At 47.9% G+C, this 15,908-nt stretch overlaps 1 protein-coding gene across 1 annotated transcript in view; it reads left to right on the top strand.

Annotated features, from left to right (window-relative positions):
• LOC311236166 (disintegrin and metalloproteinase domain-containing protein 9-like) overlaps positions 1-15,908 on the top strand; it is a 350,625-nt gene that overhangs the window by 159,739 nt on the left and 174,978 nt on the right. The window contains exons 6-7 of the mRNA XM_084323795.1: positions 10,623-10,827; positions 13,097-13,162. Of these exons, the coding sequence (XP_084179921.1) occupies positions 10,623-10,827; positions 13,097-13,162 (271 nt within the window). The remainder of the gene's footprint in view (positions 1-10,622; positions 10,828-13,096; positions 13,163-15,908) is intronic.

The raw sequence follows: 15,908 nt of genomic DNA on the forward strand, positions 1-15,908 counted from the left end.
CCCACTGCACCCAGGCAGCGCAGCCGAGTGAAACCTTGTTGGCTGCGTCACAGTCACGAAAGGGGCTACTTAATTAATGAATCCAATCCACTTTATTTATAGAGTACTGTTGTGAAGGATCAGATTAAACCGAATATATATATTTATTTATGGATATATATTTAATAGTATTTGTATATCGTTTGATATCCCTTGTATATTCCTTGTACATATACACGGAATATCCCTTTATTCTACTACAGCCCATAATAGTTCATTCTCTTATTGGACAAAAGGACCAGGCGCCAGGGACAAGCCCCTGGCGTTCAAGTTCAAAGGTACCGACGAGACATGCCCTTACTAGCCTCAGCTCCGCGCAGGAATACGGCTACCGAAAGCAGAGCGGCACTACTTGTCCACTGTGCATATAAATATGGCGCAAGAAATGTAGAATTCCTCTTAGTCCTTTACCCTTCTACCCAACTAAGTAACAAGACGTGAAGCCTCACCCCACGATACCGCGTGCCTGTTTGGCCTTAGAATAGCAGTGAGACCTCGTGCGAATTAATAGCTGAATTGCCAGAGTTTGGCACCGTATTTCTATTAAGTAATAATAGTCTATCATGTATGGTGCATCGTTCGGTTAGAGTTCTAAAGTGAGCAGCACCCCCATCGTTTCCTCGCGTTATCTAGAGTCTTAACCAGGTTGGGCAGACCACGCGTGGTGCTTTCATCCGAGGAGTTCTAGGCGAGGACGAGTGGACCTGCACATTGGATTACCTACCCTGACGACTGCTGAGCCCTATACGGCATGGAATATCTATTTGCTTTGGTGCTTTGATTTGTGGAGCGGATAATCGCCAACACCGGTGAGTGTTGGATTTACCCCGAGAGGAGCCAAGGTGAGACGGCGCTCAGACCAGACTGAGGTCGCCTCGCTTCTTCTTCGTTGTGGACCTAAAGCTACAGCTACAGCTATCGTCTACAAGAGAGCCTAAGTGTATTCATCTGCGGATCAAGGTTCTACGGGCACTGTGTTCTGTACCTGGACTCTCCCTAGAAATCGTTGACCAGACGGGATACAGCCGACGGCTCTCCTACCCCCCCTACTGGCTTACAACCGGCGGGACCCCTTCAGTATATTATCCAGCTATAATCATTAAGTGACCATCGCTATAATTCCCTAAGAGCCAGGTTGTATACTTGCTTCCTGTGTAACCAGAGATTGGACATTCAGTGTTGATTTGCCTACGAGTACTCATTTGCCTTACAAGAGCATTCAATTCAAATCATAAATGTAATAAGTAACTATTATATGTACCCTTTGCTATATATTAAATATTTGACTATTACCTTTGTGTGGACCTGATTTCATATGTGGGAAAGTGTTCATCATACTTAGATATCGTGTACTGTATGGCCAGTAATTAAAGTACATAAAGCGGTAGTGGTTTAATGATACCATACTTATCAATACAGTCAGGGAATTGTACCCCTCAGTTACAATTGGTCCTTCGAGCCGGAGGGTAATTAGTGTAATATTAATATAGTGGTATTAATATTGAAATGGCCTATGATGAACACTCCACGAAACGGTCCTCCTAAAGTAGAACGCCCGCAACGTAGACGACAGCCACCTCAGTACTTAGAGGATTACGCTGCCAGTATACTACCTAGCCTTCTACAAACAGTAAACGCGGTAAAGGTAGAAAGTAAAATTATGTCCGACCCTATCAACCAGGATACCCCGACCACAGAGGCCCTAGTGCAGGGATCGGCAATAGGCGGCCCGCGGGCCGACATTGGCCCGCCAGCAATAATTTCTGGCCCGTCAGATTATTTTGAGAATATGATATTTATGTGACGCGCGGGAAATATTCACTCGGGACGCCAGGGTGTCTTTTATTGTGAAGCTGTATCTATCTACCGGTAGTCATCATGTCTGTCACTATAGCCAATTGAAATGCTAGAAATGGTCACGTGGACTGGGAGAACCAATGGAATAGTCCCACCGGGCCTGTGTATATTTCCCGAACGCACGTTCACTTCCACGTTCGAGATGCGAGCGAGTTAAAAAGAAAACGGGGAAATATAACGCTTCTTTTAATAAACAGGAGCAATACTTAAAATACGGGTTTATCGCAACAGGTCGGTGATTCTTGCGTGCCGAGCCGACGTCCTCTCTGCATAATATGTGGCGACAACAACAACAACAACAACGAGGCAATGATGACAACTGTGTTCAAGTTGGCAGATAAAGTTCAGATAAAGCATTCAACGCCAATCTGGAATTGGAGGGCGGCGAGTGGATATGACATGTTTCAAACATTAGCAGGGATTTTGGAGGACTTAACAACAAACAAGGTATGGTGAGTCGTGTTTTCATGCATTTTGATCTGTGTTCATCACACGCCGCTGTGATCTGCAACAGCTGATCTGCTGTTCATGATGAATGAATGAATGAATGAAAACTTTATTTAACAGCTTGCAGAATGGGTTATGGGTACAATACAGTACGGCGCAATACACACAATTGTTAAGGGGATGCAGACCAGAGAAAAACGTTTGTCTTTTTTCAATATCAGTATATTAAATTAGCCATTGTTTTTGATCCTGGCCCGCCAAGCAACGGCTTGGGGAAAATCTGGCCCGCGGCGAAAACTAATTGGCGACCCCTGCCCTAGTGGGTTCTAATGTAACTGACCAAGCTCACGGTGGGGACCAGGAGGGAACTGACACGACTTTACCCCCCGCCAATACCGAAGAAGTAGTCCCCCCAGAGCTCCGGGAGGAAGACAACCCTCCAGAGGTGGAACTCTGCACGGAACAAGATGAGGAGAGCGCCGAGGCGATAGAGCTCCAGGACTCCCCAACTAGTACATCCAGGAGCGGCTCACCTCTACAAGCGTCTTCCCCCAGCGAGGCGGAGAGGATGCTGTCACAGGCGTTCTTCGCCAGCCTGACAGCCTCTACCGAACGCGATCGACTTCAGGGTGAACGCGATCGACTTCAGGGTGAACGCGATCGACTCCAAGCACAGACGCTTAGCGAGCGCGAACAACTCCAAGCGCAGCAACGGAGCGAAGAAGAGCACATACGTCTGGAGCTGAGACGCATTCAGACGGAAGAGAATATGGCAAGAGAACGGGCCGACGCCCAGCGCGCCGCTGCCGGTGCCCAAAGAGAAGCAGATCTCACCAAGCGCGAAGCCGAGCGCGACAGACTACAAGCGCAGCTAATGGAGCAGCTGATCACCAGGGCAACACCCCCTCCCTCCACAAGGGGTTCCAGAGCCTCGTCAAGACACACGTCAAGGGCACCCTCCCCTAACCGAGCAGGCGACCTTGAACTCGACCACCAGAGAGAGTCTACACCCCCCTCCGAACTCATTCCCCGACCGGTCCAAGTGAGACCCAGCTACAAGGAAGGAACAGCGGACACCGCGGAGAGGCTAAATAGACGACTACAGGATCTAGGTGACCTGGCAGAAGAAGAAGAGGGAGAAGAGGAGAGTCAAGCCCGACAGCAGCACATTACTCCACAGGACCAGGAGGTCCAGTACAGCCCAGGCTATACCCCCGCGGCTCTGCGCTACAGACCCCCAACTCGACTCACGGGTGAGCATGACGCACGACCAGTCCCGAGGAATAGCACCTGGACCAGCGGGCCATGGTACCCTGCCAGTACCAGCCCACCGAGAGGCGTAAGAAGAGACTCGCCCAGGAGGCCTCTCTTCCAACGCTCACCGATGTGCCAGCCATCCATGGCGTCATACATTGGCACACCGACGTTTCCAGACTTCACCCATGAGAATCGAGCACAGTACACGGAGCTCCGGATGTGCTTAGAGACAATGATGGTGGATGTCGCTGATGAACGCCACAAGTATGCAATATTATTGAAGCACCTGAAAGTGCCCCGAGCGCACAACATAGCGCTGGCCTATGCCACCTCTACGACCCCATACACCGCGGCTCTAGCAGCGCTGGACCAGAGATATGGACGTATATGGGATTACGTAATACAGGAGATAAGGCATATTGACCGCCTACCCCCAGCAACAGACAATCGCTCACTAGACGACCTGTCTATAAAAGTACAATCCCTGGTAGGGATGCTGGGGGCGCAACGAGAAAAGGGTATGCACGGAATATACGCAAACTCGAACGTCGAGAGGATTTTAGAGAAGCTGCCGCCCGCCCGACAGGAGCGCTTCAGGCGGCAAAGAGACCACCGTGATCCTAACGGTCCCGAGCCATCCCTCCTAGATTTAGCCGACTTCCTGGCGAGAGAAGTCAGCAGCCTACGGCTGGATACGTTCGTGCGGAGCACGCCAAGCTCCAGAGAGGGACCTAGGAGAGTAAACGATGGCCGAAGATCGGTGACTGTCATGCACCAATCAGAATCAGTACCGAGATTCGTGCAGATACAAGGTCTTCGTGGGAGTCAGAGTCACCGAGATTCAAGAGTTAACAGAAGTAACCAGCTGGCGGTATGTGGACACCAAACACAACCCAGCTGACGTCATCACCCGGGGAATGTCCCTGGATGACCTCACCCGTCCCAACCTCTACAGTGACGGGCCAGAGTTCCTCAAGCTCCCCGAAGAAGAGTGGCCTACACCCACCCCACGGGAGGCGAGCAAAGAGGAGGCAGAGAACAAGAAACCTATGTTCTGTGGGTTGACACACACACTCGTCCCCACAGACCCGGTTCTAGACGATTGCCTCACCCTAGAGAGTGCGCAGCTAAAGACATTTCTGTGGCACCACCCAGAGGTTCAGCCCACAACTGACATTTCAGCAGCTGACTACGAAGAAGCAGAACTCCTTCTACTACAACGAGCCCAGAGAGACTCGTTCCCCGATGAGCTAGCCTGTCTACAGGGAGCAAAGCCCGTCCCATCAGACAGCAGACTGCTTCACCTGGCCCCCGAGAGCGACGCCCATAATCTCATCAGAGTGGGTGGTCGTCTGCGGAGAGCCCCAGACCTACCGGATGACGTTAAGTACCCGATAGTCTTGGAACAGCCGACACAAGGTCACAGAGCTGATCATAAAGAAATACGACGAGGATGTGCACCACGCAGGGGCAGAGAGAGTCTTCGCGGAGATCAGACGTCGTTATTGGATACTGCAAGGGAGAGAAGCAGTGCGGCGCTTCCAGCGAACCTGTCTAGACTGCCGTAAGTGGCGCGCGCAGCCCAGTATACCCCGGATGGCTGACCTACCTCCCTGTCGCCTCCGACTCGGCGACAAGCCCTTCCACTCCACCGGTATGGACTGTTTTGGCCCGCTGTATATAAAGAGAGGAAGAGGAACCGAGAAGCGGTGGGGTATTGTATTCAAATGCATGACCACCAGAGCGATACATATCGAACTCCTTCCAACCATGAGCACAGACTCATTCCTTATGGCCTTCCGAAGATTCACATCACGGAAAGGAAAACCGTCTACATTGTTGTCTGATCACGGGACAAACTTCAAAGGCGGAGAAAGAGAGCTGAGAGAGAGCTTCCAAGCTATGGGCCCAGAACTTAAGACCCACCTCGCTCCATCCCAGATTGACTTCCAGTTTAATCCCCCAAACGCACCTCACTTCGGTGGAACCTGGGAACGAGAAGTACGTTCCATAAAGACAGCCCTGTACGCCGTGCTTGGGGCCCAGACTGTGGCGGAAGAAGTCCTAATGACAGTCCTCACGGAGATCGAGGGAGTATTGAACTCAAAGCCCCTCGGTTACGTCTCAAGTGATGTAGCAGATGTCGACCCAGTCACCCCCAACACCCTCTTGATGGGGCGGCTGGACCCCGCACTACCACAGACAATGTACAGGCCTGAAGAAGCGAACGGCCGAAGAATGTGGAGGTACAGTCAAGTACTGGCTGACAAGTTTTGGAACAGCTTCCTACTCCACTACCTACCGTCTCTACAGACCCGCCAGAAGTGGGTGAAAGAGAGAGACAATTTGACAGAAGGAACAGTCGTCATGATCATCGACCAGTCACTACCCAGAGCTATGTGGCCGGCTGGCCGCGTAAGCAAAGTGATCACCGGTGCCGATGGAAAGGTCCGAGCAGCTGAAGTGCTCGTCCAAGGACGGATTTACACCCGACCCGTGGCGAGGCTAATAGAACTGCCAAGGCTACCTGATACTATTGATGACGACCATGACCCTATGACTTTGTGAGTTGACTGACCCTTACAGCGGACATTGAGTAGTGGACAGTGCGGTTAATCTGTCTCTGCTCAGCTAATTAGGTGGGACTAATTAGGGGGCGGCTGTTGTGAAGGATCAGATTAAACCGAATATATATATTTATTTATGGATATATATTTAATAGTATTTGTATATCGTTTGATATCCCTTGTATATTCCTTGTACATATACACGGAATATCCCTTTATTCTACTACAGCCCATAATAGTTCATTCTCTTATTGGACAAAAGGACCAGGCGCCAGGGACAAGCCCCTGGCGTTCAAGTTCAAAGGTACCGACGAGACATGCCCTTACTAGCCTCAGCTCCGCGCAGGAATACGGCTACCGAAAGCAGAGCGGCACTACTTGTCCACTGTGCATATAAATATGGCGCAAGAAATGTAGAATTCCTCTTAGTCCTTTACCCTTCTACCCAACTAAGTAACAAGACGTGAAGCCTCACCCCACGATACCGCGTGCGGTGTAGTACGGCCTGTTTGGCCTTAGAATAGCAGTGAGACCTCGTGCGAATTAATAGCTGAATTGCCAGAGTTTGGCACCGTATTTCTATTAAGTAATAATAGTCTATCATGTATGGTGCATCGTTCGGTTAGAGTTCTAAAGTGAGCAGCACCCCCATCGTTTCCTCGCGTTATCTAGAGTCTTAACCAGGTTGGGCAGACCACGCGTGGTGCTTTCATCCGAGGAGTTCTAGGCGAGGACGAGTGGACCTGCACATTGGATTACCTACCCCGACGACTGCTGAGCCCTATACGGCATGGAATATCTATTTGCTTTGGTGCTTTGATTTGTGGAGCGGATAATCGCCAACACCGGTGAGTGTTGGATTTACCCCGAGAGGAGCCAAGGTGAGACGGCGCTCAGACCAGACTGAGGTCGCCTCGCTTCTTCTTCGTTGTGGACCTAAAGCTACAGCTACAGCTATCGTCTACAAGAGAGCCCAAGTGTATTCATCTGCGGATCAAGGTTCTACGGGCACTGTGTTCTGTACCTGGACTCTCCCTAGAAATCGTTGACCAGACGGGATACAGCCGACGGCTCTCCTACCCCCCCTACTGGCTTACAACCGGCGGGACCCCTTCAGTATATTATCCAGCTATAATCATTAAGTGACCATCGCTATAATTCCCTAAGAGCCAGGTTGTATACTTGCTTCCTGTGTAACCAGAGATTGGACATTCAGTGTTGATTTGCCTACGAGTACTCATTTGCCTTACAAGAGCATTCAATTCAAATCATAAATGTAATAAGTAACTATTATATGTACCCTTTGCTATATATTAAATATTTGACTATTACCTTTGTGTGGACCTGATTTCATATGTGGGAAAGTGTTCATCATACTTAGATATCGTGTACTGTATGGCCAGTAATTAAAGTACATAAAGCGGTAGTGGTTTAATGATACCATACTTATCAATACAGTCAGGGAATTGTACCCCTCAGTTACAAGTATGTTTAAAAACAACAAATGCAGCATGGTTTATATATAGGGTTATCGGAATACTATGGGGTGCACTATTTTCAGAGATAGCAGATAGGAATGAATGAATGAATGAGGGGCAGTCTAATTGCAGAGAGAACATAAAAAATATTAACTAGAGTCCGCTATACCCGAGACACCTCCTTCATTTGTACCGCAATTTAAGACCGAAATTGGAGTGTGGAACAAAAAGCACAAATGCCATCCCGTGCACATTCAAGTGGCACCGGCACGGTCCATCGTGATATTGGAGATGGATCGAGCAATAGACTGTTACTGTACCACCCATGTAGCTGTCAAAGCTCCATCACAAATGCAGTTATGTGAATAGAAAGGTTCTTGTATATGCTCTCGTATTATTGTTTATATAGGCTACCTAATACCGACATCAAAATAGATTGTATGCCTCTACAAATCATATGCAGGTAGAACATTTATGGAAAATCCATCGCGATTTGGAATGAAATTGACGGAGAACTTTAATCCCTGGGTATTAATCGAAAGAAACAAAGAAAAAGCAGTCATATTCCAGCATGGTTATTAATGACACCAATGGCAAACAGTGGTTAACGGTCTTTATTAGTGTTTGCGCTGCCCAGGCAGCAATGGTCTTTAGGAAGTTAATAGATATCATATCCGACTGTTTCCGACATCACCGTGTACATGTCTGTCAGCTTGTCGCGTATTTCTCCCAGGCGTTCGCTCGGTTTAGTCCACTTTTCCACATTTCATGGGGGTGTTTCATTACTAGGGATGTCCCGATCACATTTTTTTGCTCCCGATCCGATCCCGATCATGTGATTTTGAGTATCTACCGATACCGATCTTTCCCGATCCGATCAAAAAAATTATATTTTAATTATTATTATTTTTTTTTTATCCCAATTTATCACATTACATTCACCCTGAATGTTGACGTTATCCAGGTGAAAAGTTAACTTCATTCAAGCGAGGCATTGCAATCCTTGACATAAATAGTCCATAGTCCCCTCCAAACTCATAGCCAAGCTCAGGGACCTGGGCTTGAACTATGACCTCTGCCAGTGGGTCTTGGACTTCCTGACGGGCAGACCCCAGGTGGTAAGAGCAGGCAACTGCACCTCCTCATCCATCACGCTCAACATAGGGGCCCCCCAGGGCTGTGTTCTGAGCCCCCTCCTCTACTCCCTGTACACACATGACTGCGTAGCACAGCGGAACAACAACACCATCATCAAATTTGCTGATGACACAGTAGTGGTGGGCCTGATCTCTGCCAACGACGAAAGGGCCTACCTGGAAGAGGTAGAGAACCTGTCACAGTGGTGTCAGGAGAACTGCCTCTCCCTGAACGTCGGCAAAACAAAAGAGATGATTGTGGACTTCAGGAGGTCGGGGGTCAAGGACTACAGCCCCCTCAGCATCGACGGGGCACCGGTTGAGAGAGTGAACAGTTTCAAGTACCTCGGAGCCCACATATCCGAGGATTTGACATGGACCACACACATTGACAGTGTTGTGAAGAAGGCACGACAACGCCTCTACTTCCTCAGGCGCCTAAGGAAGTTCCAAGTCAGTCAGAAGATCCTTAGGAACTTCTACTCATGTACAATAGAGAGCATCCTGACTGGCAACATCACCTCCTGGTTTGGGAATAGCACTGCACAAGACCGTAGCAGACTACAAAGAGTGACACGTTCAGCCGAACGCACAATTGGAGGGGGGCTTCCCACCCTCCAGAACATTTACAACAAGCGGTGCAAGGGGAAGGCTAAGAGAATTATTAAGGACTCGAGCCACCCGAACAACTGCCTCTTTGAACTGCTGCGGTCAGGCAAGCGATACCGGAGTCTTAAGGCGAGCACAGAAAGACTCAGAAGAAGCTTCTATCCCCAGGCCATCAGGCTGCTCAACGAACAATAAACACTATGCAACAACCATCAAATGCACACAGCACACACACCCACACGCACACACTCACTTAAACAAACAACACACTGCAGCACCCACTCTCCACACTTTAGATCACACAAACACACTTCATATTTATTGATAAAGGATTTGCACTACAACTCGTACACCTACTGTAAATTGTACCTAAATTGCACCTCATCCCATTTCTGCCTTGCACTATATAGTATTGTATATTAGTACACTGCACAGTATTGTATATTATATGGTAACTCAGTTACGTCTATTCTGCATCGAACATTGTACATATGTCTATACTGAACACTGTGACCTCTTTTTTTTTTTACTTCTAATTTACATGCTATACTATGTTATTTTATTTCATACTTATCTTGTCTTGCACAGTCTCTGGAGCGTAACAGTAAGAAGCATTTTGTATAAAAGTATTCTGTACTTCTGTATGACAACTATTAAAGAAACTTGAAACTTGAAATCATTTGATGTATAATTAAATCAAAGGAAATGCGTTTGGGTCTGAGAGTGTGGCTGGTCTGCCGTTTCTGCAGCTGGATACTATTGGTTTGTTTTGGCAACATTCTTCTGCTCTGTGTGACAATAAATAAATTAATGATATGCAATTTAAAACCAAAACTAAGGTCTCAGTATGAGTTTAAGACGTGAACATGGTCATGTTTGTTGAATACATTTTTTTTTGCCGATCCCGATCTTCGTGATCGGATCGGGACATCCCTATTCATTACCATATATGGTTAATTACGGGCGGTTCTATATGCAAATAGGTAAAACCGTGCATGAGCGTGGAGCGTAGATCAAGTGATATTTATCAACACAGAGTACTTGCAGGTGTGCGTGGGACACGTCTACGCACGTGTGATAAATCCAGAATTTCTGTACGTACACACATTATAAATTCTGTGCTTAAGAACGAAAATAGAACACTTTCTAAGAATTGTTGAGAAATGAGGGCCCTGGCTCTCTCTCTCTCTCCATTCTTTTAATGTTTCTCCACCCCTCTATGTCTCTCCCAGGGGAATATTGCACCTCTACAATGAGAGTTACGGTATCGAGCCTTTGGACTCCGCCCCCCACCAGCATCTTGTGTATCGCCTCCAGGACGTGACATCACAGCCGCGGGGGTGTGGCACGCCACACACGGAACACGATCACATTGCCACGGAGCATGCTCAGTACGAGTCAACGTCTGACTCACAGCGTGTCAGCCATCTTCTCAGGGTGAGCACACACACACACGCACACATCCACACAGCAGCAGTGTAGTAGTAGTTGTACCGTAATTTTCGGACTATAAAGTGCACCTGAATATAAGCCGCAGCAGCTAAATTGAATGATGTGTACATATATAAGCCACACTGGACTATAATCCGCAGGTGTTTTAATGTTTAATTACCATAATATGTAAGGGTTCGTGCACAGGGGATTGTCGGGAAAGAGATGGCTGTTTGAGGAAGCTCCCATTTATTAACATTTTTGTTTAGGGGGGGGGCAGGTGGCGCACGGAGATTACGTTCGTCACCAACACCGGGAGACACTAGGATTCGCCTGTTTGAATCCAGCTCCCGGCGTTGCTATCAGCTTGGCTGTCCTCTCACGCTGATACAATTGGCTGTATCAGGGGGTGGGAAGCTGAAGGGTGGGTCCTGGGCGTTGTGGACAGCGACCCCTACAGTTCGGTCGGGGCGCCTGCTCAGCGAGGGTTGGATCTGAGGAGAGATAGTGTGGCCTCCCACACGCTACACTCTCCCCGGTGAGAACCTGCGCGGCCAGGTTGGCCTGCCCCAGGCTGCACATGCGTCGGAGGAAAGCATGTCTCCGGTCTCCCGGACCAACAGTAGGGGAAAGTACGCAACAACCAGGAAGGGTGGGATGGGAGAAAAATCGGGAAAAAGGAGGGGAAGAAAGATAAAAAAAAAAAAAAAAAATAAAACATTTGTTTAAACAGTAACGGTAGCTAGGTACTAACGTTAGCTCACAGAACGATAGCCACGTTAGTTAGCGCCAGCTAGGTACTAACGTTAGCTCACAGAACGATAGCCACGTTAGTTAGCCAGCGCCAGCCAGGTACTAACGCTAGCTCACAGAACGATAGCCACGTTAGTTAGCCAGCGCCAGCCAGGCACTAACGTTAGCTCACAGAACGATAGCCAGTTAGCCAGCGCCAGCCAGGCACTAACGTTAGCTCACAGAACGATAGCCACGTTAGTTAGCCAGCGCCAGCCAGGCACTAACGTTAGCTCACAGAACGATAGCCAGTTAGCCAGCGCCAGCCAGGTACTAACGTTAGATCACAGAACGATAGCCAGTTAGCCAGCACCAGCCAGGCACTAACGTTAGCTCACAGAACGATAGCCAGTTAGCCAGCGCCAGCCAGGCACTAACGTTAGCTCACAGAACGATAGCCAGTTAGCCAGCACCAGCCAGGCACTAACGTTAGCTCACAGAACGATAGCCAGTTAGCCAGCGCCAGCCAGGTACTAACGTTAGCTCACAGAACGATAGCCAGTTAGCCAGCACCTGCGAAATCGAATGCCAAACTGATATCAGGAGCTATCGGTAGCTAGATAACATTAGACAACGCCTCATGCATTAATAAACTAAAGTGAATAGTTTGTTGACTGGTCATTTTGTTTAATGCTTCAGAGGAGCTCAGAGCAAGAGGAGCTCTGAGCTGCTCATACACTAGACTCTTGCCATAATGGTTTGTTGACGTGGGTCTGTGAGGGGGAGGAGGAGGGGCAAGGCGTGCACTGCTGCAGCAGATTTAGGAGTCTGATCTGACGGTCACAGAGCTGAGGGAGCACGCCCAGTTAGCTGTAAAAATCCATAGATTAGCCGCACCGTTATATAAGCCGCAGGGTCGAAAAATGGGGGGAAAAGCTGCGGCTTATAGTCCGAAAATTACGGTAGTTTATTGTCATGTATGTGTGATGCTTGGTTCATACACATTAGGGGTGTAATGATGCATCGATTAATCGAAATGCATCGATTCTAATGTGACGATTCAACTGCATCGATTTGAAAATGTTAGAATCGATTATAATCGAAATTAATCGAAATTAAAAAAAAAATGTAATGGTTTTTTTTGTGTATTGTTTTTATTGACCTATTCGTCCATTCATGCTGAGTGAATCAGTTCCCCCAGCCACATTTGTGTATTCAACATTTTTTGGGGAATTAACTGATGGAAAATGAATAAAGAATTAATCGAATCGAATCGTGGTAAAATGAAGAGATTTCATGATGCATTGAATCGTTGCCTGAATAATCGTAATCGAAATTAATCGTGAGGTCGCATCGTTACACCCCTAATACACATAGGCTACAGCTCATTATAGTAATATTCCACAATTATTACAGTTGATACTTGGTAGTAATAATGGCACACATAAATTCACACTAAGTCTTGAGACAGACGTATGTGTATCACCGCTGCCATGTGTTTGTGCAGGTGTGTGTTGTCTGACGCCCGTTTGTGTTTGAACAGAGAAAGCGAGCGGTGCTCCATCAGACCCACTACGTGGAGCTGCTGCTGATCGTAGACAACGAGCGGGTGAGTAGAGCGTAGGGCTGGGAGATATGGCCAAAAATTGTATCACGATATATCACAATAAAATTTTTCATATCGTTCGATATTGATAATTATCGATATTTTTATTAGTATTCAAAAAAGAATTATAAAAAGATTTGTATGCTTATTTTGCAGCAATTCTTTGTTGTTGCCGCCATCAAACCGGTTAACAGTCTGTAGTGTGGTAGTGAAAGGGTTAACCTTCTGTAGTTTGTACTACTGTGTCTGCAGGCAAGAAAGCAAGTCTATCAGATGGTCACATTGGGAGTCTGTCCACTGTCTCTGGTTTTAAAGCTGCCCTGTTGCAGGTCACAATAATAAAAAATAAAAAGTCATCGATATTATTTGTATCGATTATTAAAATATATCGCGATAATTATCGTTATCGTTTTATCGCCCAGCCCTAGTAGAGCATTGCGCGGCTGACGGCGTGCTGTGATTAGAGGGTAGAGCGTTATGCGGCTGACTTCACGCTGTGATTGGAGGGTAGAGCGTTATGCGGCTGACTTCACGCTGTGATTGGAGGGTAGAGCGTTATGCGGCTGACTTCACGCTGTGATTGGAGGGTAGAGCGTTACGCGGCTGACTTCACGCTGTGATTGGAGGGTAGAGCGTTACGCGGCTGACTTCACGCTGTGATTGGAGGGTAGAGCGTTACGCGGCTGACTTCACGCTGTGATTGGAGGGTAGAGCGTTACGTGGCTGACTTCACGCTGTGATTGGAGGGTAGAGCGTTACGTGGCTGACTTCACGCTGTGATTGGAGGGTAGAGCGTTACGTGGCTGACTTCACGCTGTGATTGGAGGGTAGAGCGTTACACGGCTGACTTCACGCTGTGATTGGAGGGTAGAGCGTTACGCAGCTGACGGCATGCTGTGATTGGAGGGTAGAGCGATACACAGCTGACGGCACGCTGTGATTGGAGGGTAGAGCGTTATGCGGCTGACTTCACGCTGTGATTGGAGGGTAGAGCGTTACGTGGCTGACTTCACGCTGTGATTGGAGGGTAGAGCGTTATGCGGCTGACTTCACGCTGTGATTGGAGGGTAGAGCGTTACGTGGCTGACTTCACGCTGTGATTGGAGGGTAGAGCGTTACACGGCTGACTTCACGCTGTGATTGGCGGGTAGAGCGTTACGCAGCTGACGGCATGCTGTGATTGGAGGGTAGAGCGATACACAGCTGACGGCACGCTGTGATTGGAGGGTAGAGCGTTACACGGCTGATGGCACGTTGTGATTGGATGGGAGGCGTCCCGTGACTGTTTGAAGAGTGCCTATAGCCACTATTATTTTGTTATATTTACATTTATTTTTTTAACCGCCAAACCCGACTTTTCTCTGGTTTTGATCCTTTGATCTCTTCCCACATTCTAAACACTCGGCCGGAGCTCCCAGGGTCTCCCTGCACATCTGCCTACGTTGGAATTGCAATGACGATAGAATATTGCCAGGTGGCAGTATCACCTACCTTTTGAACTGGGATAGTTTAGTATATTAACCCTTTCTCTGCCACGCTTATATCCATCCTTATACCATCCTCTGCCAGCTCTATTTGTCTATGGAGATGTTCCCCTTCTTTGCAGGGCTATAACTTTCTAAATTGTATTGCGAAATTGACATTACTATGGCCCATTCAACATCAAGTATCTATCGTTTAGGATGTAGCAACGTTGTAACTGAGGGGTACAATTCCCTGACTGTATTACTAGATATGATACTTACTACCACTACCTTTGTACTTAATATTCGGCCACCCAGTACACGGCATAAATATATTATCATGAACACTCTCACGTAGATGAAACGGATCCAACACAAATGTACGAATTAGAAACAGGTCTTTATTTCCTACACAGCGATGGTGTGTAGAATAAGCACTTAATCACTTAATTACATTTATGAATTGAAATAGTATGCACTTTTATGGCAAGGAGTATTCGTCGGTATATCAATAGAGAATGTCCAATCTCTGAAGGCGCAGGTGGTAAATATACGACCTGGAATAGTTAAGGAATAACAGCAATGATACTTTAATGATTATACTAGATACACTAGAGGGGGTTAATCCGGTCGCTTGTAAGCCGACAGGAGTAGGAGGGGGGGGGGGTAGAATCCGGCTGCCTCGTCCGGCCAAGGGTATCCCAGGTGAACCCACTGTAGTGCCGTTCAATGCGCCGGCGATCCTTGGACCACAGATGAAAGCAGGTGGACTCTTTGTGGGCCGGCTCTCTCCGGTCCACGGGGGAGAGACGTGAAGCGACCTCGTCTTGCAGAGCGTCTCCTCACCTTGCGTCCTCTCCAGGGGGGGGGGTTCCAACACACGGCAGTGTCGGGGGTCTTTATCCATGGAATAATCAAAGTATCCAAAGCATAATCCGTGCCTGGGAAGGCGGGCTGTCGTCGGTAGAATAATCCGGTATACAGGTCCACTCGCTCGTCGGCTCTGGGGCTCCTCGGGTGCAGCTTCACATAGGGTCAACCACCCTGGGTAAGCAGCCAGTTCTCTGCCCGAAACGATGGGGTACTGACTACGGTAGTATTCTCACCGCACGAAGCACTATATATTAACAGACTATTATTAGCTTAATAGACTACGTCCAACTCGACGATATAGTGCCAAATATGACTATTCAAATATTAATATACACGATGTCTCAATACCGATGGTAGGCGAACTTGGCCTTACTCCCACACGTGGCGTCGCGGGGAGGCTTTACGTCTGTGAC

This window comes from Notolepis coatsorum (assembly GCF_963971535.1).
Source record: "Notolepis coatsorum genome assembly, chromosome: 10".
In the NCBI taxonomy this organism is placed as follows: domain Eukaryota; kingdom Metazoa; phylum Chordata; class Actinopteri; order Aulopiformes; family Paralepididae; genus Notolepis; species Notolepis coatsorum.